Source organism: Pterocles gutturalis, unplaced genomic scaffold, assembly GCF_000699245.1.
Source record: "Pterocles gutturalis isolate BGI_N339 unplaced genomic scaffold, ASM69924v1 scaffold2081, whole genome shotgun sequence".
Classification (NCBI taxonomy): domain Eukaryota; kingdom Metazoa; phylum Chordata; class Aves; order Pterocliformes; family Pteroclidae; genus Pterocles; species Pterocles gutturalis.
This window is the reverse complement of record NW_010102684.1, coordinates 1-25,669: the sequence shown is the minus strand read 5'-3', so window position 1 is coordinate 25,669 and position 25,669 is coordinate 1. Positions and strand designations below refer to the sequence as shown.

Sequence of the window (25,669 nt, the reverse complement as noted above, 5' to 3'; positions counted from 1 at the left end):
AGTATAGTTCTCACTACCTTTAGTGACCATTCGAGGAAGGTAATTAAGATTGGTGTACTAGAAATGTACTGGACCCCAGTTATTCTTCTCAAAGCACAGTCTGGATGGGTTGCTTTTTAATAAAAAAAGCATTTTTATTGCAGTCTGAAAACTCAAGAAGACAATTTCTGAAGGAAATATTTCAAGGAGGAAGATGGTCATTCGTGAGACTGCAGTTAGTTTAAAAAGCCATTTTGCGAATAATCCAAAATTAATGGAAGAAAATAAATTTCCTCCTGACAGTAAAATTATTATTGTTTGTACCCAAAAGTTCTATAAATGTTTCTCTCCTAAGGAACGAAATTATTTCTGTGACTTATTCTAGAATGCACAGCAAGTGCATGGCAAAACTCAGAAACAGATTATCTTCAGTCCCAGTCTGCTAATACAAAATATTTATTGTAGCAGAACTATGGGAAAGCCTGCTTTTATTCATGAAGCAGATATCTGAGCCAAGAGGAAAAAGAGGTTATGTCACATATACTCCAAAACTGGAGATACTTAATGTTTTGCTGAAAAATCTGGTTTTCTAATATCTACCAGTACCTGTACTTCTGAGTAAATGATAAAAATGATGTTTTCTTTAGTGGAACACTTCAACATATATAAAGACACTTTCAGTGGAAGGTCTCAATCTGAGACTGTTGATTCTTGCAGTCTTCCTCTGGCGGTTTATGTTTATTCACTCCACTTTATAAATGGAGCTAATCCAAAAATCAAAGTAAAATGAAACTTTAGTCCAGTTTAAAAGAAACACAAAGGTCCTCCTGTGTGGCCTAAACCCCCACATAAAATCCTCCCAAAAGGGCGTATTAGAGATGACCCTTTATGGTCGCATGGATTTTACCCTCTAGGACAAACCCTAACCAGGATGTAATTTTTCTTGCTCTTTCTGACTCAGCTTTTGGCATTATGTATCTATGCCTAAATTAAAAAAGAAAAAAAGTCTAAAATATAAATCCTTGTTCATAAAATGTTAAACAGAATTATGAACTTCTTTCCCAGGCTTATAACAACCATGTAGTGGGCAAACATTTTGGGCAAACAAGTTGCATGCTTAAACCTGATTACAACAGAGAAACATCTACAGCTTTAAAGCTGTTCAGTATTTCAAAAAAGGAACATACTTTGACTTGACAATGTTGCAAGTCTGTCTTCACTGATTGTGTTAATAACTCTAACAAAAATTTATGACTTTTAGTCATTTACTTTGTGATTACTTTAAGGTATATTAAGCTGACTGAAGCTGCATAACAACATATACAGAAATATTCAGAGGTTAATTTTTTACTGTCAGTGAAGCTAGGGATGAAATTTTGATTAATTAATGCAGCACATGTACCTCACTGAACTACACAGCTGTCTGATGTAGCCACAACTGCACAATCACCATCCTGCATCTCTGTCGTGACCACATCCACACTGCACACACCGTGAACCAGAAGCCCAAGCAACTAAAACTGGTGAACTCCATAAATTTCAGTTCATCTAAAGCTGATTTTGCCCAACTGGTTCCAGAATGTGTGTAATTTTCAAATTATAACCACATGGATTTTCTTGAGGGGGAGGAGGGGTTACCTCTCTGGACGAAATTTGTGCTTGTGTGGTCTCTGAAGATCCCAGCGCTGACACTCCTTGCCCGACTCAGTGTGATCCATTGGCCCTCTGTAACTCTCTCCATTGCAAGTCATGCATTCAACTAGGAGAAAAAAAAAAAAAAGTACCAGTCATTTATTATGGTGATGACTTGTAGCACACACACACAAAAAAAATATTAAGCATATCCCTGCTGTTATAAGTTGAAACCAACCTAAAGAAATATACAAAAGTGACACCTTTTAGTTAGGCTGGTATGCAAAATGTGCTTTGGAATACAATTGCGTCTCTTAGAGCTAATCCAGATGCTTAAATTTGGTATCGCTTTATCCTTTATAGGACATTTATGGTTTCAAGACAGGTAGGCATGAGTTGCTAGAGGCGTTCATGTTCCTAGCAGATTTTTAACCTTACCTATGGTTAGTAACAAAGAGAGACACATATCTAAGTATGGAATACTTTTTAGAGGTGATATTTTCTAATTAAGTATCATTCACTATTCTAAATCACTCCAAGTCATAGTATAATTACAGAACAAGTTCAAGTACAGAATACTGTCGAATCACAAGTTCAATGCAGCACAGTCTGTCTCTTTAAATTCCCAGCACTTTCAGATACCTATGATACTGTTTCTTTTCGATTCTAATTCTTTTTGGCAGCTTAAACTATGATACATTTCCAGCCTGGGTTTGGGAAAGTGGGGGGTAGAGGGAGAGTAGGCAAAAGCTACTAAATGGGTTAGAAATCACTGTTGAAAAAAATATGCTTCATAATTTAGAATGAGAAGTCTTAATATATAAAATACATTCACTATAATTAACTATAGACAGATTTCTCAAGTGCCCCCTAATTAGAGTAATTGTAATGAAGGATCACTTAGTAAATACTAATTTATGCAATTACAGATCTCACTCTTCAGTCAAAACATCCGCTACCAAAGTCTTCATCCTGCAGTGAGAGACAGGTCTTGTCCCATTTGAAGCTCACTTAAACTGATCTTTAAATGTTAGCTTTTAATAGATTTTCGAGCTCCTGGTAAATCATTCTCTTCCTCCTTCTCTCCCTCCCTTTCCCTCCCTTTCCCTCCCCCACCACTGCATATGACACATTAACAGGAAAATTAAAGGCATCATATCTTGAGAATTTAAATGGGTTGATTGACTGGAACTGAACTGACTGATTAGCAAGATACAAGCGCTTAGTTAGGAGGTTAACAGAACTTAAAAGTCAACAAATGCAGTGGTGTACATGAAATGTCTTTCGAATTCTGTGACTTGAAAGTTGAATGAGATTGGATTTCTAAAAAGTTTTACTTATTTACAGTATTCATTTGAAAAACAAAATGCATGCCTAGACTGAGCTTTTATCCTGTAATTCAGTATCTATATTTTAATCACAAAGAAGAACAGTGGATTTTACCATGGAATGGCACTAGATGATTTTGTCACATAGTATTACTGAAATTGTTAATGGAGTCACTATAGACTAGACAAATGAAAAAAAGGGTTACATTTGTGTGATCAGCACAACTTAATTGTTCCAGCTCCTCCATGACCTGAAAAAAGGCTGCTGAGCCTGAAAGTTTGTTCAAGTTTCCCAGAGTACTAGACCATAACAAGATCTCCTCTTTTCCTAATAACTGCATTTCTTGTTCCCTAAACTATTCTGGCTGAGAAATCACCTATTCTTTCTCCGAAGCCCATGCACAAGCGTCACTGAAACTACTGGAAGTTCTGCGTAACTGCTGCCAACAGAGAAAAGGCAACTTTCCGCGTGAGCTGTGCCGGTTACCTTGTGAACAGAGGGGGATGTCGCAGACTTCGTGGCGGATCTCTGGACTGGTGGTGAAACACCACGGCCCTCCCTCTTCCCCTCGGGGGTTTCGACAGTAGTTTTCCCGCAGGTCTTTACCCCGATAGCTCGAAGGCAAAAAGCTAGTTTTAAAATGACAATCATTACAGTATAAGAGCATGCAAACTTGGGGGTTAAGCATACTATTTTGTGCAAACAGTTAGAAACAATCACATTTCTGCTTCTTTCTCCCTCCACCCAGCCGACACAAATGCACGCACCCAAATATCTGTGCATAAAGTACACATCTTCTGGGACAGTTTGTCCAGCCCACCGCTTGCTCTAGTGAGTTTCACTCCACACTCCCTGCCATCCCTCGCTGCACCCTCCTTCCCAACCTCGTAACTCCTCACACAATGGTGGAAGGCCCTTGGACCAGGGGGGAAAATGCATTGGGTACATAGGGGAAAATTAATTGGGTCCTTAGCCACGTCAGACCTGCTTTTCCTATGCATGTTGTACACCTATAGCAGGTCCGGCCAGGCTCAGTGTGCACCTCCTACACAAAGCCCACAAGCAGAGAAACCTCTTCCCATCCCCGGCCAGGCAGCAGCTAGAACTGAGCATCAGGAGCATGTGAGCGTGACCGGGTGGCGTGACACACCACGCTGGGTGGCTTTCACTGCCCAAAACCATGGACTGCTTTGCTTCAGCATCAGAAATTTTCCCAAGATCCCACTTTAGCAGTCTTGCTGCATGTTCTGCCACGAGCCCCACTGTTGTCACCTTAGGGTCTGCTGCTTATAGACCCACTCATCATTGGTACAGTACAAATCAGGTCTTTCAAGAGTGACCCAGCTGACTTAAACTGTGCTCTCCCTTTCATTACAATTTCTGCTTTTGCTGTAAGGGGCTATTAAATAACAATTCCCTTTAAGATTTTTCCTTTAGATTAGGGGTTCTCAGGCCAGTTTGTTTTTCTTTAGTGATTGAATAGAAATGTGAGCTAATGTTATATTTTTTGCCTAACGCACATTTTCAGTATGAGACTTTGCTGCTTATGCTCAGTCCATCCAATACAAACCCTCCAGGGTCAAGGTTTTTTGTTCTTATCTCTCTGTAACATTATGTACTTACCTCTAGAGAAACCCCCATGTACATACTGACTGACATAGATATATGTAGACATATATATACACATATATATTGACACATAAAAGTAACACTAGTTATTTTTCCCCACCAAGTAGGGAATTAGTAACCCCATAGTAAGGAGCCCAACACCAGAGCTGGTTCTGTTCAATGGCACTGCAAGAGCTCATCATCACACTTGGGCTGCACATTGCAGAAACCCAGCAACACTTCACTGCCAGTTTCATTGCAGTGATGCTTAAACAGCAACTAAATCTCTGCAGGTAAAAAGCACGTTAAATTCAGAGTTAGGCTCAATTCAATTAAGGTTGGGGGTTTTTTTTGTTAATTTAAAAGTTGGGCAAAATACATAAAGGATCACACAAAACTTGTAATTCAATTTAATAAATTGATTTAATTTTTGAGCTTTCTAAGATTTGTTACAGGTTTGGTTTTTTTTTCAGTATATTTAAATACTGATGGAAATATCACAAGTAAAGTGCACCTTTTGTTCTGAAAATGCCTGGTACTTTATTTTGGGTGTCTTGGGGGTTTGGGGTTTTTTTGTTTGCTTTTATTTTTTTGTTTTAGTGTGGATTTTTTTAATCATGAAGGGAATTGAAATGTATCTATATTCTTGAGGAAAAAAAGAAAAAATTCAATTGTAGACACTCGTATCTTAGGAAGCTAAACTAATCACTTGGGACAGTCTTTATACATAGGCATTGATTTAAGAAGAAGAGAAATGTATGGTTCCTGCTGTCCTTGGCAAATTCTATGTTACAAATTAATAAATTAAAAATTAAAAAAGAGAGAGAGAGAAAGAGAAACAAAAAGAAAAATCTGCCGTGTGACATTTTAATCATGTTTTGTTCCCATTAATGAAACATTTGAACTAACTGAAGTAGAAAATACCTCTGTTAATTGCATTGTGATTCTAGTCAAGGCAATGCGGAAGCATTACTTAAAAGTGTTTCCTTATTTTTGGTGTTTGAGGAGAATAATCTTATGTCATACTTCTGTCTAGAAAGTTGTTGCTTCTGTTTTTCCTCTGTAATCTCGTAATATAAGTTTCTAAATTTTTTTTAGCTAAAGACAACCTTGGATGAAACTTTCTGAGGCGACATTGCAACCTGTGTATGTGTTTATGTAGCATGTTTGTGCATATTAGAAAATTTTATTTCATTTTCCTGCTGGAAAATCTTTCTGCTCAGAAATTATGAAGATTAGAAAATAGAGGGAAAAGGCATCTCAAATTATGTCAGATATGCTATCAGAACATTAAAAAAAGGAGTCTAAATGAATAGCATTAGAAACTCAAGATGAGTCAGATATACAAATGGCTTCAACAGGTACTGAAGCAACAGTCTTGAGGGAGGAAAAGATGACATGCATAAAGACCCACCCGGAATTGGAAGATAGAACCACTCCTAAAACAGTGTCCTGTTCAACTATATTAGGTAAGGAAAAAAAGAAGAAAGCCAAAAACTGGAGGCAGTAAAAATAATGGTAAAAACAGATTCAACCACAGCAGAAGTAATGGAAATTAGCCTGTGAAGTACTGGTTTACTCTTTGACCATTGCTCTTTGAAAAATTTTTGCATTGGCTTTATCCATTTAGATAAAAAAAATCTCAAGAGAAAAAAAAATTGGCTCTATCTAGGATGGAGATGAAAATAATGGAACCCCTATTTCAGCTGGGAGTCTCTAGGTTCTATGGGAATACAAATAAATAAAAAAAAAATTGTTAAACCCAAGCACAAGTTTAAAGTCTGAAGCTACTTCAATTCTTTCTAGAAAGAAAATGAAAAGTCAGTAAAGTACATTTGTCCCTTGAATATGAAAAAAGATATTTATTTTCCAGTGGCACTTTGTGATAATCAGATGTTGAGAAAAACTGACCTAAAAATCTAAGTCTTTCATACTAATAAGTTCCAAACACACCACTACTGTCTGCTTCTTCCCATCTCCCTCATGTCTCTGATGATGAAATAATATTTTCTGATGTTGAAAAACAAAATTAGCATGCAGCCATCTCATTTATCCAGTGACCTTTTAAAAATTAAACTTATTGCACAAGGCAGGAGAAAAGTCATTCTCATAAAACACATTGTAGAAGAGTGTCTGTCCAAATGCATTAGATAAAGCTGTCTATGCTGTATATTAAAATGCAATTTAGTAATAATATATACTATCAAGACACTTTTCTTATATAAAGTCATATGTATATTATATAGAATAAATGCTCATTTTTGCTTAGGCTGTAGTTATTGAGAATTCTTTAATTTCTAAAAGATGAAGGTTGTATACTTCAAGGTGTTGGTTGAGTCTCAATGGGTTATTGCTGTAAGAGCTGATGGTATTTATCATATGTTCACAATTAAGAATGGGTCTGGTCCCACACTGAAAATCAGACACACTACCATCTATATTATAAGCAGCCAAGTCCAGTCAAGTCCAAGCCTGAGGCTCAGCTTTGTAACACATCATAAGAGGAGAGAACCCAAGTATCCTTTGCCTTTTAATGTTGTTCCAAAATATCATCTTGCACACTGGATAGATTTAGTCAGGACAGGACTAAGCAGTGCACAGGCTGGTTCCTCACTAACGATCTCCAGCTTGGCTCTTCCAAAACAAAGTGCTGATGCTGGGAGTCCAGAGCACAAGGCAACAATGTGGATAGGAAGCTTATGGGTGAGAGGAGACTTTGGTTTTGGCTCTTCAGGGTTTATTATCTAAATGGCTGAAGCCAATATAAAAAGGTTCAAAGAGAAGTGGTCAAATAGTAGATCAGTACTTCATAGTCCTTTTGCTAGTTTCCAGCAACGTTTGTGTGGTTGAATCTGTTTTGACCATTACCCTTACTAGTTTAAGTTTTTGGCTTTCTTCTCTTTTTCCTTAGCCAATATAGTTGAACTAAGTCTACTCTCAAGGTGTAGATATGGTCTGTTTCTCTCTATATCAGGTCTTAAACTCAACATTAAGTCCCATACCTCCTGCGTCAGTCTTTAGTTATTGCCTTTATGATCTGAAGGAAAGGGTTTCAGTAATCTGTTCAGTCCTTTCTGTGTATTTATTGCCTGGTCTAAGTGCTTTAGAGAGTCTAACATATTCTACAAATATTAGAGAATTAATAATAACTATGTAAATTACAGTAACATTGATTATATAGTGATCAAATAGGTGGGCTAATATCCCATGCTTCCTAATAATGTATTTTTTAAAATTGCCCATTTCCTGGGAGTCTATTAGAAAAACAATGATAAACTTCCAGACCCCAGGCTGAAGTTAATGCAGATGTTTTCTTTCTGCCAGTAGCTAAGAGATCAAAAGGATATAAACAGCTAAAAAAACTGATGTAGGAGAGGAAGGGATCCAGACACACAGGCTGGCATTAGGAGAGACCTCTTTGGAGAAAGCCCAAGAAGGTAAGGATTTTCTGGGGTCTGGAGAACAACACCTCTTGGGGAAAGGTAACAATACGCCTAAGAAATTTTGTTGTCTAAGGTCAGTTTTCTCATAAATTCTTTGTCTGCTAATAAGTCAAACCCTGCTTTACGGAAACTGTCTGAGCACTATTCCCATTGTCTCTGCTCCTGAACTCTTACCTGTGCTCATGGGGGATCATTGAATTCCAGGCTTGACACTGGATACCACTTTTGGTAACAGATATTGTTCCTTTGTAGTCTGCTCCTTTTCCAATGATACAATTCCTGACATAGTCTATTGAAACAAAGATAAGAAAATCAGAGGTTTGGTTAAAATATTTAAAATTAGAGCTCATAATCAGTTTTCACATAAAAATCACATGTTTTTGATAGACTTTAAGTACTTAATTATTCAAACTATTGTTTAATTGTCCACATATATTCTTGTCTCTTTTCTTCAAAATATTGATCACTAAGTTCCCAAAGAAACCTACTGAAAATGTTTTCAAAGTGTCTGATTGACCAAAAGCCCATGTTTGAGGACCTAAGCCTCCCACTCATTAATGAGGTAAATAAAAGCAATATTAAGTCAATAACAGTAACTCACACAACTGAGCTTTGAAGTAATAAACTGAAGTAGCAATTCAGACTAGTACTATGATGGTAGGCAAATATGTATGCTGGAAAACTGAGCAAAAGCAAGTATGCAGATGAACTTGTATGGCAGCAAAACCAGCACACTTGTATATGAAACTGTAGGGTGCAGCTTTCAGAATGCATAAAACCATCCCATGCCCAGAACGCTCCTACAGACAAAAAATCACTGACTGACTTCAGCTTTTTTCCCCCTCCATAGCTGGAAAAACAAAATCGGTAAATAAATCAGTTACCCTTCTTTTCATACAGATCAAACGCATGGTCTTGCTTCTTTCTCACACCATTTGTCAAGCTGTTGAAGGATAACCAATGGCACCGTTTTGTAACTCTGTCATAAGCAAAGGCCCTGCAAAGAAAATCTGGATGAGAAAAAAATCTCTGTGTGGTTTATAATAATGACACATGGCCTGCCAAGGAGCATGCAATGACATCAGATTTATTTTTACTGGGAAAGTCAGAGAAAGAGCCCAAATTACTGTTTAAACCCACAACTGTGCTGACAAGAACAAAGAAACAAAGAAATTAAATTGATGTGGCCATTACATTAAATACCAGCTTGGTTGTTCACACTAATCTAAGAGTTCCCTTGTCATTTAAGATCTTTATTTTACAAGTGAGATAAATGTGACTGAGACAGCATTTGTGTCCCCAGTTGTTTTGCTTTCTTAGGGGAAAAAAAAGAAGACTCTAAAACATCTTCTTTGCTCTGCTTACAATATGCCTCTGAAATAGTTAAGTGATAGTTTGAGGAAAATTTAAGCACAAGGATTCTGTTTCTCGCCTAGAACAACAGACCTTATTGAAAACAAGATTATTTTCATTTTTATGAATAATCTCAACTGTGGTAGTGTACATACAGCTTGTCCTTGCTTTGCTTTTGTTTTAATTTTTTCTCTTATTTTTAACTGCTTTCAAAGATAGAGTACAACATGTGCTGAACTGAGTGGATTTGGTGGGGAGGTGGGGGCAAGACAGATAAACACGAATCAGAAGAGTAAAAATGCTTGCTTTCTTTCAATATTTTAAATGGAATGTGCAGACCTTTTTCTCCTAACATCATTTTGAAGAGAAATTTCTTAATTGCAGGCAAAATATTTTAAAGGATTTTAAAAACACAGTTGACTGCTTGGGTGCAGGCAACAGTTATTCCAATAAGAAAAAAAAAAACAAAAAAAAACAAAAAAAAAACCAAACCAACCAAACAACAAAAAAAAAACCAAACAACAAAAAAAAAAAACCCCAACCAACCAAACAAAAAAACCCAAAACCCAACAAGCCCACAAAGAAACAAACAATGAAAAATCCACTGAAAATTCATTTTTGACTTATTTTTTCAGTAGAACCAAATAACAAATCACTGACATGATGCTATTGTCTCCAGCCCACCACAAAGTCTACATTTCTGTCAGTCATCCCAGACCTTCTGAGATGTTTTATTCTGACCTGAGAGGGCATTTTAACACTACTTCATCATATCTAAAGACACACAGATTTTCTGCACTTCATCCATATTTTGCCTGTACCATATTCCTGAGCACTACCTCCCTCAGCTCAAAACTCTTTGATCTTCATTTGATTCCCCTCTCGCCATACACATTTTTCTGTGAGAGATCTTTCTGGCTTCAGTTAAAAATATTACAAGTTCCTATCCAGCCTCCCCACTCTTCTCTTTTTCAAACATCCTCTTCATTATCGTTTCCATCACCAAACAGATTTTTCATCCAACTGCTCTCTCTACTCTGTTGACTGCAAATGTTTCCAACCTGCTAACCTTCATCCTTCTGCCCTTGCTCAGCCTTCTGTTCTCTCCTGGCTAGTTCTCAAATATGAGCGTATCCAAGTGCCTCTAACTCCATCTTCATAAAAATATCCTTGACCTTTCCTGCCTTTCCAATTACATTCTCCTTTCCCCTCCTCCCTCCTAAAGTGGGAATGCAGAATCCACTGTTTACAAACATTTCTTTCGTTTTTTGCCTTTCAGTTGCCTTTTGGTTTCATTCCAGTTTGGCTTCAGACACTTCTGTGCATAAAAGTTTCTAACAATCTTTTCTTGGACCCAAATCTGGAGGTTTTTACACTTCCAAAGTCAACATATTTAAGCAAATTCTTGGACTTCCTTCTACCGATACCGCCGATCACAACAATTTTTGTTGTTGCTATTTGTACTGAGATAATCAGTAGATTTTCTGATCAGATGCTGGAATCCCTTTCTGTGTAAATACAAAGCCACTCCAGAAATTGAGCAGATAACAAAGGATAAGACAGGCACAGTTTTGTAGGTAAGGAAGTGGCATGTCTGCAAAAGTCATCTGCATAGCCAGTAAAACAGTAACTATATCATCTTTTTCTCATCCCTAAGAAATGCAGGGGAGAAAGCTGCAAGGATGACTGGAGGACTGAACAGTGGGAGTAATAGGCTGCAAATGGTGGTGAAACAAAGGGATCGGAACAGCTTAGCAGGATGTTAATCAAGCTGATAGGTAAGGCAGCAAATGATGCACAGAGAGTTAAATTCGGAAGTTAAAAAGACAAGGTAAGTGAATCTAAGAGCTACCTTTGTGGGGGATTTTAGGAAGTGTTATGAAGAAACAAGATTTCTATTTTATTTGATGTTAATACTTAAACAGATTGAGTTTGCATCCAGAAAATAAAACATCAGTGCTGTGACCCATGTGAGGGACAACTACTGCATGGATATGGAGTATCAGAATCAAGCCATGAAAATGTCAATAAACAAAGGAAATTCCAAGTCTTATATTTCAAGTACTCAAAATTCCATTTTGTGTTACTTCTCTTCTTATTTTAGAATGCTCCCACAGCAACCAGTAAACTAATTGGTTTTAATTTAAGTTGGCAGCAAATTTCACCTTGTAGTAAACATATGCTGGTATGAAGTTAAAAACTGGGGATCCTAGGAATAAAAGGGAAACATTAGTAATTACTGGTTCCTCTAAAGGGGAACACATGTCAAATGTGTTTACAGTAGCATCAAAGAACTATGCACACTACAACAGGACTCATCTGGGGCTGAATTGGAAACCACAAGAATGTTCCCAGATACAAAAAATGGCTCTTGCTCTGCTGCACAGTGGTAGCACAGGCAAGACCTAATCACCTACACCTCTGCTGCTACCATTCCTTGCTAAAAATGTCTCAGGGAAAATTGGAAATTCAGAACATGAGTAGTCAGATTTGTAATTCTTTTTCATCTTCAGAGCAAAATAATTACACGACTGATTGCAATACTGCTATCCGTGAGTAGGACTCTTCCAAACTGTGTTCTCAAAGTCCCTCATGGCTCCTCTATGTTGCTTTATTGACTGACTATGGCAGGGAGAATTTGCCCCTTAATGAATCCATCATACAGTGTCCCAACAGAAAAAAAAAATTCTTCACAAATGAGAAAGTTTTAAAATTTCAGAGAGATTCTAGATTATTGTTCATGTAAGATAGAATCAACAAATGTATTAACCTACTTTTTATTTTCAGAACACAAAACATACCAGCCAGGGCAGCTACAACTAGCTTGAGACAATTTTCCTAAGCAGATACTGGAATACAAAATCGTTGTTTGTTTGGCATCATTCAGAACTTTTTTAAACTGTGAAACCTAATTTTATAATACTCGTCAGTGCTGACCATCAAAACTCAAGGATCTTTTGCTGTATTGAATACAACCTGATCCACTTGGCAATGCTATCAGTGGAAGCTCTGCCAATAGGAAAAGGAGTGGCTTGTACCATGTGAAAAATATTAGTGCCTGGAAAATATTTTCTAACAGAAATAAGTAAACTCTGCTCATTGTTTATATATATAAATAGTCAAAGTACAAACCAATTCAAACTAGATCTTGCAACACTGGAATTAAAGGCTTAAAGAAGGATTAAATTACAGTTGAAGACCTTTTCTGCTAAGGAAGAGCTTTTGTTATCACATTTGGTCTAGCTTCCATTTGCAGTGGTTGTCAAAACTTTTTTATGTTTCAAGATCAGGCTCACATTTAGCCCAGTACTCACCATTACAGAAGTCATCCATTGTCTACATGATTCTCCTGCATTCATATCCTTTCATTTATTGCTAATGGTCTAGACTAAGAGGGGCCAGGGGGATAATTTAAGTCTAATACATGGGAAAAATAATAGTGATTTGTTCCAAAAAATAGTAGAGAATATGTACAAGGCAGACATCTGCATGATGTGTTTCCAAGAGACAGCAGATGCTGAAGAATAGTTATCATATACTTGTAATGATTGTGCAGCCCAGAAGGTTTGATTCCATTGTATCAGATTTGTCGTACTTGCCAGTGAACTTCAGCAGGGCATGTATCTGTGCTCCATGTGTGAGGTTCCTGTTGATTTCAGCCGGAGTAATGTGCAAAGAATGAAGACAGAACATGGTCTGAAGTGGTGCTGAAATATTGCAGCTGTGATGTGTGACAATAACCATTTTATAAGAGACATAAAAATCTCAGAAATGTTCACTGAACACTACAGTGCAGCACAAGTCATCCACATCTTAACATGACTACACTTTTTCAGACACGTTATGGAAAAAAGTTACAGATTGGACAAGCTGAGAAGACAGAACAACCGAGATAAAGCTTCAGAAAACACTGACACTCTCTCGGCAAGCAGAACAAGATCATGGAAATCAAAAAAGCACAAGTCTTTAGGTTGTCCTCGCTACAAGGTACTGCTGAGGACAATTACAGAGAGGCCTTTAACCAAAGGATGTTATATAGTTGCCATTAGGAAAAAAAAAAAACAAAAAACAATACAAATAATAGAGATACTTAACTTACTTGCAAGTGAATGAGAGGCCTTTGTTTCTGCTGCATCTCTTGGCACATTGCTCAGTGGTATTTAACAGCTTGGTTTTTACTTCCAGTGTTTTGTTGACTTTAATGAGCATCAACTCTCCTGTTTTTTTGAAGTCATGAAGAGGATTTCTCCTTTTTCCTTTACCCTCTAAGAAAGAAGCAAAGAAGAAAAAAAAAAAACCAACACTGTAAAGAAGAGTGCTGAGATTAAAGATGGCATTAGATATTAACAATATTTATTAGGAACATCAGTACCTATAGCATAAAGAAGTTTCACAAAAATAAGGTATAAAGAGATACTGCAGAAGAATTTATTATTTTAGATGGTGATCTCCATTCTTGAAAATAGGAATGTTAAGAATTATAGTAAAACTTATTTCAGACAAAGACTTGCATAATGCTGGAAAAGGGTAAGAGGAAAGTTTTTCACCCTTTGTAAATCTTTTTCAGAACCCACAAAATATGCCTGATGATAATCTGAGATTTTACCAATATTTCCATGAAAATCTCAAGTGAAAAAGATGAACAAAAGTCTTTTTGGATGGACAGAGTGGAGTTACAATCAGGAGGAAAAGATATAAATATTATAGAGAATCACTATCTGAATGCGATAAACCATTCTTAAAACAGCAAACTTTTCATCACAAAGTGTGAAAAGAGGTGGAGCCTGGAAGCAACACAGAGTAATCATTTGTCCTCCCTCTGCTCCAGTGAAGACTCATTGTGAGTGTCGCCTCCAGTTTAAGTATGCCTGAATTAGAGTTGTTAGCCCATAGAAAAACTGATGAGTGGAGGCAGAGGCAGTAGCATGGAAATAGTCTGCACTGTTGCAAAGATTTCTGCAAAAAAGAAGGCACTGCTCTGGTTTCCATGTCTCTGCTGAAAGGCCCAGAGGAAGGGGTATAAAATCGAGCAGGGGAGATTGACTAGAAATGTTTGGCTAAAGTGCAAGAGGAAAAGCCTTTGATTTTTGCAAGAAAAGCCCACAATTTAACCCACGATTTCCCCATTATGTAAATTCCATAGAAACCAGTCTGCAAGTGTGGGCTGCTCCGTCATCAGTGCGGGCAGATGAGTGTCTCTGGAGAGTGATTTCTCCCTATTCCGACAGACGAGTAACCTATGGAGGACAAATTGCCCTTTGGATCTACTCCTCTTATTTCACTCAATGAGCCCAGACGATCTTTTTGGATTAGATGGCTAATCCAGGTAAGGTTAGATGAATGAATCCCTCCTTAATTTACAAAGTAGGTAATAGAATTTTTCGTAGCTTCTTTCCAGATACCTGTTTTCACAGCTGTCCTTTCATTATTTTTTTTTTCTCTGCAGAATCAGCAACAGTAATAGAACACAAATACTCAGGATCAATTTATTAAATTTTGCCAATCTAGTGCTTGGTCAGAATAATAGATATTATTAGAATAGATAATTCCTCATGCAAGTTGAGTGCACTCAGGTCAGCTAACTTTTGGTTGGTGCACTCAGCGCAGAAGCTCAGAATAACTATGTAAATGCCAATAGCTGAGGCTCTGGAGGAGTTTCTGACAACTCCACCTATTGTAAAGCCAAAGAGGGTTCCCTTTGCAGAACTTCCATCCTCTCATTCAGTGAGCTCACATTTTCAGTGGATTCGGCTAAACCACACCTCTCAGCAGCGAGTTATCCCTAAGACACCTAAAAACACACCAAAGACATTTAAATTGGATTTCATCAGGGTTCAGCCTTTAAAAAAAAAAAAACAAAAAAGAAAAGAAATCAAGGGAGTAGAATATCTCCTCTACAATGTCCCTGTAAAATAATTTTCATCCAAGTGTCCTTCTTTTTGAACTGCTGAAAGTGAACTTTGCTATTCCCCTGCACCTAACAGATTGCAATTTTAATTCCAACTACAAACATTTTCAGAAAAAAGAATTTATTTACCTTCAAATCCACACTGTTATCACGTGAAGAAGCTTTTGATGAAAAGATCAAATGTTAATAGTTTTGGTGCTGTGTTAGGGACTCATATCAGCTCTCTTAAGCATTTTCAGCCTTGTATTTGTGCAGTGCACATGCACCCAAAATTAATCATTATATTTAGGGAAATGCTGGGAAGACACTCACAGATTAAGTATCAGCACCCCGTTACTGGAAGCCGTTGTGTCTGCACTGAAGCTGCTTTGTTTTTTGCTCTACCCGTGATAAAGCCGAAGTGCTACAAAAAGGATTGCATCTGCTCTTTAAGACAACCACAGAAAAACAAATCTTCTGTGTAGCTTTTGTGGTAAGTTTCTCAATGAAGCCGTTGTGTCTGCACTGAAGCTGCTTTGTTTTTTGCTCTACCTGTGATAAAGCCGAAGTGCTACAAAAAGGATTGCATCTGCTCTTTAAGACAACCACAGAAAAACAAATCTGTGTAGCTTTTGTGGTAAATTTCTCAATCTATTATCTTAGAAGGCATATTTGTTAGTTTTATGTTGTCTCAGCCAAGACTTTTATGTCAAATCGAGGTAAGAATCTGTACAGAAATATCAAAGTATTTTCTTTCAGTTCCTGATGCTAACATTTCCCATCTACTGATAAGTGTTATTATCTTAATTCCTGATGATAACAGCTTCTTAAACCCATCAGCCAGCATGCAAGAATATGACTAAAAAAATCAAGAAATTATGTTCTGCCTGAAAAACATGGTTCAGAGTTCTGCTTGTTTTTCTTCTTCTTCTTTTCCTAACAGTTGTCCAAAGAGGATTATGGGTTTGATCTTGTATTTAGCAATTCATAACAGCCTGATTTACTTTAGTTTTCAAACGACAACAATCTATGACTTACTTATAATCCAAAAGGCACAGGGCCAAATGTGTCTGCGGTGTGACTGTTGAAACCATCAGAACACTGCAAAGCATTACTTTTACAACACTAACAACAAAATAAATAAAAAGATTGAGTATTTTACTTCACATTAGGTCCTTCTATCGTTAAAATCTTAAATCAAATAGTGCCTTAGATGTGTTCTACATTAAAGATTATCATGCAACATGCTATAACTAATGTTCCTAATTTGTGATTGCCATTCATTTCAGTTTCCTAAACTTTGGTTAATCAGGACTTTGTTATTTTGTAGGCCATGTCCTCTGATGTTTCTTGTAGTTGAATATCATATTACTAAGCAAGTCAGACATTCCACTTAAAATTGAAAAGAGTAGCAGCTGATTCAAATGCAAAAGAATCCAGTCAAACATGAATCAACATTTTTTTCTTCAACAGAAACAACCACTAACTAAAAATATTTCCTTGGTTGACTTAAAAAATTCCTCAAAAAGGTGAGGATGGTGCCTCTTTATATTTCTTAACATGATAGCAACTTTGGTTGAGCAAAGAAAAGATGAGCTCAGCCAGTGCCCAGAAAAATGGGAACTACCACATTTGCTCTAGCAGGATGCAACACTGGGCAAGTGCTCCATAATCTCATCTGGGATTTCCGCAGTGTCCCTGCTGGACCTCTTCCATTTTCACAAGAAGTTTTAAATATTTACTTAAGAAAAAAGGTTCCTCACAGTGAAAATCATTTACCCAAAAGCTACAAAAACACAACTTTGGGTTTCCATGCTACATTTTTCATGTGAGGTTTCTGTATAATCTTCTCAGATATGAAGTATTAACTGAGACTGGCTCAAACTATAGAGCGTCTGAGGGAAAAGACTCCCAACAATACCTAGTCTTGGAGTAGTTCCAGTCTACATCAAATGAATAACTAGAGGCAAAGAAAATTATCATTCTCATCTTCTAGTAAGAAAACTCACAAGGAGATTATAGTACCTGTATTCTAGAACCTATTTCACTGCAATTTTAATTATATCTGTACAAAATAGAAAGGTATAACAGCAGGTACTGAAAGCAATGAACACCATAATATTCAATACCACGGAAACCAGGACACTTTCTTAGTAAAGAATCAGCAACGGTGTTTGTATTTTCATCTCCCCCATTCTCCAGGTATTTTCTAACCATTGGGCTAATGGGAAAACGGCAGCAACATAGCTTCCTTTTTTCTCTTCTGGGCCTGTGTCCAAATCCAAAAAGGATTTTGAGCTCCCACACGACCACACCACTCAGTCCTGAAAGTACCTGATTGTATTCTACATCTCAATTAAAATTTCATATCTGCAAGAAAACAACAGGTCTGGTAGTGACCTATGCAAGAGTCAAGAAATTCAGTATAAATCTAGTTGCAGGCCATTTAGAGTTCAAATACCTAAGCAAATCAAGTTTCAGACCCTCAGGACTTGGTCTGACCACAGAAAGGATTTGGTTTTGCATTAGCTGTTTAGTAGTGAAAAGCTAATATAGTCAATATGACACCATCACTGTGGTAACCAAAATAGTACTCAGGACATCAACAGGCATAAAGATCACCTTTGCCCATTATAATGAGATCAAAACACAGTTTGTACTGTCTACAGCAAAATTTTACAATGACATTATCTGACTTTATCTACCTCATTGGCAATCACTTTCTCCTTCCTCTGGCAACCCAACTTTTTCTAGTGTAGATGTATATTTAGGCTTAGGAATTATAACCTTACAGAGTACAACCGGAGCATACTGGCTGTCTCCCCTAGAAAAATCTCCACTTTTATGGACTTGTCATAAAGTCTACAAAGCTTTTATTAAACAGGACTTACGATGCCTTTGGCATGACAGCTTCCAGGGTTTCCAAGTTTCCCTCTAGTCTCTGTAATAGTGTTTTTTTTAAGAAACACATTGTGAAGTCTTGTGATAATGTGAGAAGCCTCATTCCTTTCGTTTCTCTCTAATTTTGCATTCCACTTTATTATACAGAACCAACACATCAAAGTCAACACCAAATTTTCCAAATGTGAAGATAAATACACTAAAATTAAAGGTTTATGTCTGAATTGAGATTTTTAAAGAAATCTTGATGGTTTGGTATGGAGTTTTATTTCCTTATTCTGTTTGTTTACACTTGCAGAACTTTGGCATTTTGCTTAGAAGTTATTTGCTTTGTTGTGTGAAACTTTCAGCTGTCTGGTGTAATGAAAAATTTTTCTTTCTGTTATCGTAGTTACTGATGTGTATAAGTTTCCATATCGTGGATGAAAAAAAGACATTTTATAATTTTTGGTTTTGGAAAAAAAAATAGTCATATAGCAGCACTGCTGTTCATTATGTTTGTTAGATGCCAGAGTTAAACTAAATCTTTGAGAAAAAAAATTGTCAAGAAAATTAAGATACTTAAATTCCTTAGGCTGGAAGACACTGTCAGAGAACTGCAGGAATCAGCTGCAGTCCTTCCAAATGATGCAGTGAAATGCAAAATAAGATGGGAATGGGGAGAAAAATGAAAAGATGGAAATTGTCCACACACTGAGGAATTTATCTGGAAGCTCAGAGAAGCTGAAGATTCAAAATATACTAAAGAAAAATGGTCATATAAAGTGATAGTTCTTCATTATTAGATGAACTATGATTAGATTATCAATTATTTCAGAAATATAAAAGAATCATAGTCCCTTTCTTCAGTATCAACTGACATTTTAAATCTCTGTTTAATGTTTTGCATCATGTTTTTAATGAAATGAAGCCACTTGACCCTGAGCAGTTAACAGATGGACTAATTAGAGATTGAATTATTTTTGTTATAACTGATAACCAGGTCAGAATGTCAAAATGAGATTAGCTATTAACTTAATTTTGCAAACAATCATCATTGCAAGCCAAAGTAAACTGGATTTCCCTAATGAACTAGAACAAAAAAAATAATATGAGAGATGAATTTTATGCGACTTAAAACTTAGGCGGGGGAGGGGTGGAATCAGAAATCTAACAGCATGTGAAAGATCTTCAAGGAAAAAAAAGGAAAAGAAAAAAACCCCCAACCCTAAACATATCTGAAATAAATGCAGGAAAGCACGGTTCAACACAAGAAATGCAGCAAACATTTTGTCAAGGAACACCATACTCAACAAAAATTGCATGGTAACACCCAAGCAAACATTCATCAGTATGTATCTGAATGTAAAAAAAAAAAAACAAAAAAAAAAACAAGCAAATGTTAGATCTCAATAAAATGTTCAAAGCAAAAATCTGCAAAACCATGGATTATCACAGTGTCAGAAAACATTTTTCGTAAGAGATATCAAAGCTGAATGCTTGTCTCAGTATAAATAATAATTTAATATGAAAATAAAAATAAAGTATGCTGAATTATACACGTAAAATTACATTTGGTAAACTTTGTGTAAGAAGCAAAATCAACGTTTGAAATAAAGCAACAGCTCTCCGTATACAAGAGCAGTATGTAAATGCAATGAGGTGTTTAGCTTGTCTATAAAACGTGGTTCAAGGGATACTTTAACTAAATTCAATGAAGTATTTCCAAGAAAATGCTTTACAAAGGATATAAAACATCAAGGATAAATTGCATATTGGTGTAGGGCCCAGTATGGCAGCGGAAATATACTGGCTTCATTAAAAAAAAAAAAAAAAAAAAACCCAAACTTGACCAGATGGTAAAAGTAGATGTTACTAAATGGTTTCAGACACCACATGCTTAAATTAAGAGCATGGTCACAGTAATAAAAGAAAAGATGTTAAAGGTGAATGTTGATACTAAAATCATCAAAAGGGTCATCAAAGTATTGTTAACTACGAGAATAGGAAGCACTTTTTAAACAAATACATTCAAGACAGTTTTGTCTCTTGAAGTCATAACAGAGACACTTTTATAAAAAGAATTAATGCTCAGCACTTTTAACATACTTTTAACTTACTTTCAACTTACTTTCATTTACTTTGACTTCTCCTTATGCCTGTTTCAGTATCAGAAATGTCCAGATTCCTGGCTAGAATGCAAAAAAGTAAATACCTTTTCCAAATGACTTCTCATTTGGGAAAAAAAAAAAAAAAAAAAAAAAAAAAAGGGGGAAAGGAAAAAAAAAAAAAAAAAAGGAGGAAAGGAAGAAAGACCAACATAATGAGAAACTGAAACAATTCTGAAATGTGCCCAAGAAAAAAACTTTGTAGATTGAATAGACTTAGATGACAGATTAAGTTTAATGCAGTTATTTATGTGAGACAATAATTTGGCATGAAAGAAGTTTACCAACCATACCCTTAAAAACTGCAGTCAGCTGTACAGATGGAAAGTCACCAAAACAGAACCAGCTGTCCAGGGAGGTATCTCTAGCTTGTCACAATGAAACAGTTTCTCAGAAAGGTATCTGGAGGATGATGGGATTATTTTAACTTCTGAAATTTATTTGCCTGGCAAAAAAGTTATAATGGAAAAAAATCTACAATTTTTAGAAAGTAGTTTGAAATATAGATATATAATATGGAGATAATTTTTTCCTTATTTTTACGTTGGCTTTCAGTCTAGTTGTTGGGCAGATTCAGGAAATGCAAAAAGATATTTCTTTTTGGCTTTACATTGTATATTACCATCCATACACGCACACACGCACAAGTATCCCTTGTTAGCAGCTGCAAAGATTGCCATGTTACTTGGAATCCAGCTTCATGTTTATGCTAAGTCCTGCCTTTGTAACCCTCACCTATAGTCAGGGGGAAAGCTCAAGAAGCTAAGGATAATGCTAACAACCGATAGCATATTCTAAAATTGGATGGTAAATGCAAAAGGACAGCTCTTTTCCTTCCAAGAAAAGGTTATCTTCTCAGCAGGATGCTGGGACCCATTGGCAGAAACAAATGTTCTGCAGTTTGTACTCTGACTTGCTGTATCTAACCTCTGGCTAAATTACTGAGAGGATTTTCTTTTGTAAGATTTGTCTTCTTACGCATTTTGCACAAGAATTAAATCCCCACCATATCTCGTCGCATTCCACAATCTTTACAAGTGTTTGGTGCCTCCTCCAAGGCACCAAAGGCACCCTGTGTCCTTTTGCAATGGGGTCTCAGCCACCACTGAGGATGTCTGGGTATGGAGGAGGGGCTAAAGAGAAAAGCACAAGCAGGCAAGGCAGGGATTTGGGCAAAACAAAGAGTGACAGACTGCTGAGGGCAGCAAAACAGCCCCTCTGAGGAGTGATGAGAGCCTTACTGCATGTTGTATACATAAAAACTGTGCTGCCGGCCAAGGCCGGGAGTCGTAGGAAGAGCTGGAGCTGAGGAGAGACGGAGGGAGCAGCCAGTCCCCAGCTGGGCCAGCAGCACCGAGGACTGCCAGGCATGGCCAGGCTCATCCGACAGCACATGGGTGGAGGCCCACAAGCCATTGAAAACTCCTGCAGCTAGATTTTGCCAACACATCTGACTAATCTGGAGCATGTTCCCAGCTCTGCTTCGCTGCAGCGCTGCGTTATGTGTAGGTACTAACCACGTTTGGGAACAGCTCTACAGTCCTCTAAGGGCACTGCCAAAAAAAAGCTACAGAAAAAAAGATGAGGTGACAGTGAGGATGTCCTCACCCCTCCTCAGTTCCTTGTAGTTGCCATACTTCAACACTGTGAGGTACGAACATTGTTCCCATCATGCTAATCTTCCTACTGTTCGTGCTTCCTAGCCAAGCATGGAGATCAATTGTTTCTCACCTCCACGATCAATCCTTTCTTACCTCCCTTCTGCCTTGGAGCCTCTGTCCTTAAACCCCACACGTCAACACTGATGGGGAGAAAGTGAAATTCCCGCTCTCATCCGGTACAAGTAACTGCAAAATGTTCAGGGCAGCCTTCTTCTCTCCACATAAAGCTTTTACCCATCAAGAGGCCCAGTTATCCTGCTTTCAAATCTCCTTGGAAAAGTCTGAAATGCTTAAGTGGCAAACTAATGTTCAGCATAAAGATCCAAAGGGGAGATATTACGTTCTCTGAGGGAGACTGCACATTTCCCTTCCAACCCTGGCCTCAGTTGAAGTATTACACTAATGACAGATGAGCTCCTCCAATAAGAGGCTTTCCTTTCTTTGACTCCAGTGCACAATTTTCCAGAGTTTTATGCAACATTTTAATCTCATGTCTTTCAACTCTATATTCTCCTGCTATGTTGCTTATGAAAATGGCATTAATAGAAAATGTGTTAAGCAGGGTAAGTGCTGCATTACATGTGAGAGCAAAACAAGCAGCCCCTGGCACTGAGCACCAAAAGGATTCCACTAAACAGAAGGAATACTGTCTTCCAACTGGCAGAGTATCATTTTGCTTTGTTGACAGTATATAGTATAATGATTATCTACAGCTGGGATGGGGAAGTATAAATCACGTTACATTTTAAAAATATACTTAGCTATGCAGACCACAGGAACATACAACATTCATATATTGATCATGGCTATGGGATTTCATTTTTTCTAAGCAATAGCTATTTGTAGGAACTAACTGTAACTCCCACATCTTCATTAGCAATGTTTCAGATCATCCAAACTACAGAAAGTGCTGAGAAATTTGAATAAACACACTTGGCTGACAGTCTTTTCACAGAAAAAGATGTCTTTAATTTAAGCAAATCTCTGACATTCACTCTTTTGTGATATACCAGTCTACTTTTTGCTTTGATTAAAAGTCATCTTTAGTTTCATTACATTAATATTATTAAGGACATACTGTCTTGTCTAAGAGTACTGAATGATAAGAATATCTGAACAAGGAAGAAAACTCCCTGATAAAGTTATTAGCTGCAGATTAATTTATTTGTGCAAGTGACAGACACTTAAAGAATATTGATAATGACTAGGCAAGTAGTCTATAGGAACCTTGCACATTTATCTTTCACCAATCACTGTCTTATCTTTTATATATTAAAAAGAAACTCAGAAACTGATAGTGTGGACAGTTTGCTGACATGAAAATTTCTCGGTGTTTTCTTCACCCTTTTTCTTTACCCATTAATATGACCCAGCATGTATTAGCCAGCAAACTTGGAACCACAGGACTTTGTCTTTGCACCGAACTTAAGGCATGGGATTCCAAACCTAAAAGATCCATCCACAGAAGAAATAACACTCATCATTAGGTGCATTTAAAATCAGCTGCGACAGAACTGTAATAGAAAAAAGTATGGACATGCATTAGCAAAAGAGCTGTTTTTCCTGTTTTTAAATTATGTTTTCATCACTTAGCTTGTTTTTCGTATATAAAAATAACAAATATGTAGGCAAATACTCATCTTTCTTAAAAAGATCCAAGTAAAAAGAAATCAACATCCTGTACAAAGATACCACGCATGTTTAGAAAGCAATTAATATATTTTCAGAAATGACTGGCACAACTTCTCCTTGCCTACCTTGTAAAAATCCAGACACTATTTTTGAAGATCATATATTTTTAAGAAGCAAGGTAAGCACAATGGTAGCATGTGGTAAGTCCTCTTTCCTGCCCATAAGGCAAACAATAGGTTTGATTAATATTAAGGCGGATAGGGGAGGAAAGTTAAGAAAGAGAGGGTTGTCAAGAAACTGTCACTATGAAAGTTGGCCAGAAAACAAGTTCTACTTTGTGAAAAATTCTGAAGTTTTAGAAATCTAATTTTTCTCCACATCAAGATGAACCATCCACTCCTAAACTGGAAAGCCCATTGGTTAGGGCACAACCCTAATCGGCAGCCTGCTGATACTGGCATTACTGAGGCTGTCTCTCAGTCTCTCCTGTTGGAATATTAGATAGATTAAATATTCATTGAGCTTGGTAAACTAGAGACTAGTGCTAAGACCATACAGTCAGGGAGAACAAAAACTTTTTCTCATTCAAGAAAAGCAACCGGACTATCAAAAGAGTAAGTATGACCTAGCTTCTTATGAACTTGGCTATAGACCAGTTTCTGTATCTTTGGTCCATGGAATAATGTTGCAGAGGGGATGTTTAGTTGGCTTTTTTTTCAAACTAGCCCATCAGTTGGTGAGTTTCTGTCACAGGTGAGGATTTCTCAACAGCCAGTACCACAAGCGATCATGAATGTCTCCTGCTGCAAATTTCTCTTTCATTTGATTTGGGGAAGCCAAGCCAAAGAAAGTTTGTTTAAAAGGAATTATTTTTATGAAAAGTTTTGACGGGTCAGCATATTGCAGTAAAACAAACAAACAAACAAACAAAACAAAAAAACCCCAACCAAACAAACAAAAAAAAAACCAACCAAAAAACAACCACACACCAGAAGCCACCCAAACATTTCCTCAGAAAATTCCTAACCAGCTCTAGTCATCACTTTTCAGGGAGGTCACGTGTCCACAAAATGGAAGTGGCAATGTACATGGAAAAAGGAGTTCAGAAAAGTGTAGTAGCATAGTGCTTGTATCTCTGTGTCACCTGCTAAGAATGCCCACGAAAACAAAATCATCACTGAGCAGGCTGAGCACAGAAGCTCTGGTGAGGTGTTCAGCATCCTACAGAACCCCACACTCTTACTCTAGGGGAAAAACGACAGGTTTTACTGCACGTGATGCTGCCAGTCTTTTTTTTTTTGACTTGCCCACTCAGATCAGAAAATATTCCACTTTGAAACACCATTCCAAATTATTTATTTTTTTAACTAGAAAAAAATGTAGTTGTGTCTTGGAAGCTATTAACATCACTAGCCACTCACGCCGCCTGATGCCCTCAGACCTTGCCCCAGGACGCAGACGCGGCGTGCGCCTGCCCTCGCTCTGCCTGCGCCTGGCAGATCCTTTCCCCGAATTGTGTCTGTCTTTTGTTTCTGTCTGTGCAAAGGTCTGACCCTAACAATGTTGGCGGAAGGAAGGAAGGAAGGAAAGGTTTGTAGAAACCTTTTCAAACTTTTTTTTTTTTTTCCCCTTAAACATCTCCCCAGAGGGTCAATAGAAGCCCAGAGTCAGCTCTTCAGATATCCAGTCCAAGGGGGACACTTCAGGAAAGAAATTCAGCTAAAGAGCTTCCAGCACTTGATTACTTATTGTTTGTTCCTTCCTCCCCTCCGCCTCCCAGATTTCATCGGGAACATCTAATGAAATTACAAGTATTTCAGTCTGGAAATAGCATGTCCATGCTGCTGAACTTCAGCAAGGATATTCCCTTTCAGCAGCTTACCATCCTGTGTTTTGGGAATTCCTTGTCAACTTCTGTTATTTAACATTTCTTCGACCATTTGGAAATTAAGGACAGACGTTTCCTCATGTCCTGATAACTGCCGGGAGCACCTATGGGCAATGATGAGATTTCCTTCTCCCGCTCTCAGCGTCTCCAGGGCTCCTGGTCCCGGCCGAGCCCCGAGCGCCCCTTCACCCGGGGAGGAGACGGCGGGA

The 25,669-nt window shown here is 37.4% G+C and overlaps 1 protein-coding gene across 2 annotated transcripts in view; it reads right to left on the bottom strand.

The window, feature by feature from the left end:
• Window positions 1-20,092, bottom strand: part of HGF (hepatocyte growth factor (hepapoietin A; scatter factor)) — a 51,342-nt gene extending 31,250 nt beyond the window's left edge. For both annotated transcript variants that reach the window (XM_010086363.1, XM_010086362.1), the window contains exons 1-6: window positions 20,067-20,092; window positions 13,444-13,623; window positions 8,876-8,988; window positions 8,166-8,280; window positions 3,427-3,569; window positions 1,618-1,738 (exon numbers count right to left, since the gene is read on the bottom strand). In XM_010086363.1, the coding sequence (XP_010084665.1) occupies window positions 1,618-1,738; window positions 3,427-3,569; window positions 8,166-8,280; window positions 8,876-8,988; window positions 13,444-13,623; window positions 20,067-20,092 (698 nt within the window). The remainder of the gene's footprint in view (window positions 1-1,617; window positions 1,739-3,426; window positions 3,570-8,165; window positions 8,281-8,875; window positions 8,989-13,443; window positions 13,624-20,066) is intronic.
• Between the last annotated feature and the right edge of the window lie 5,577 nt (window positions 20,093-25,669).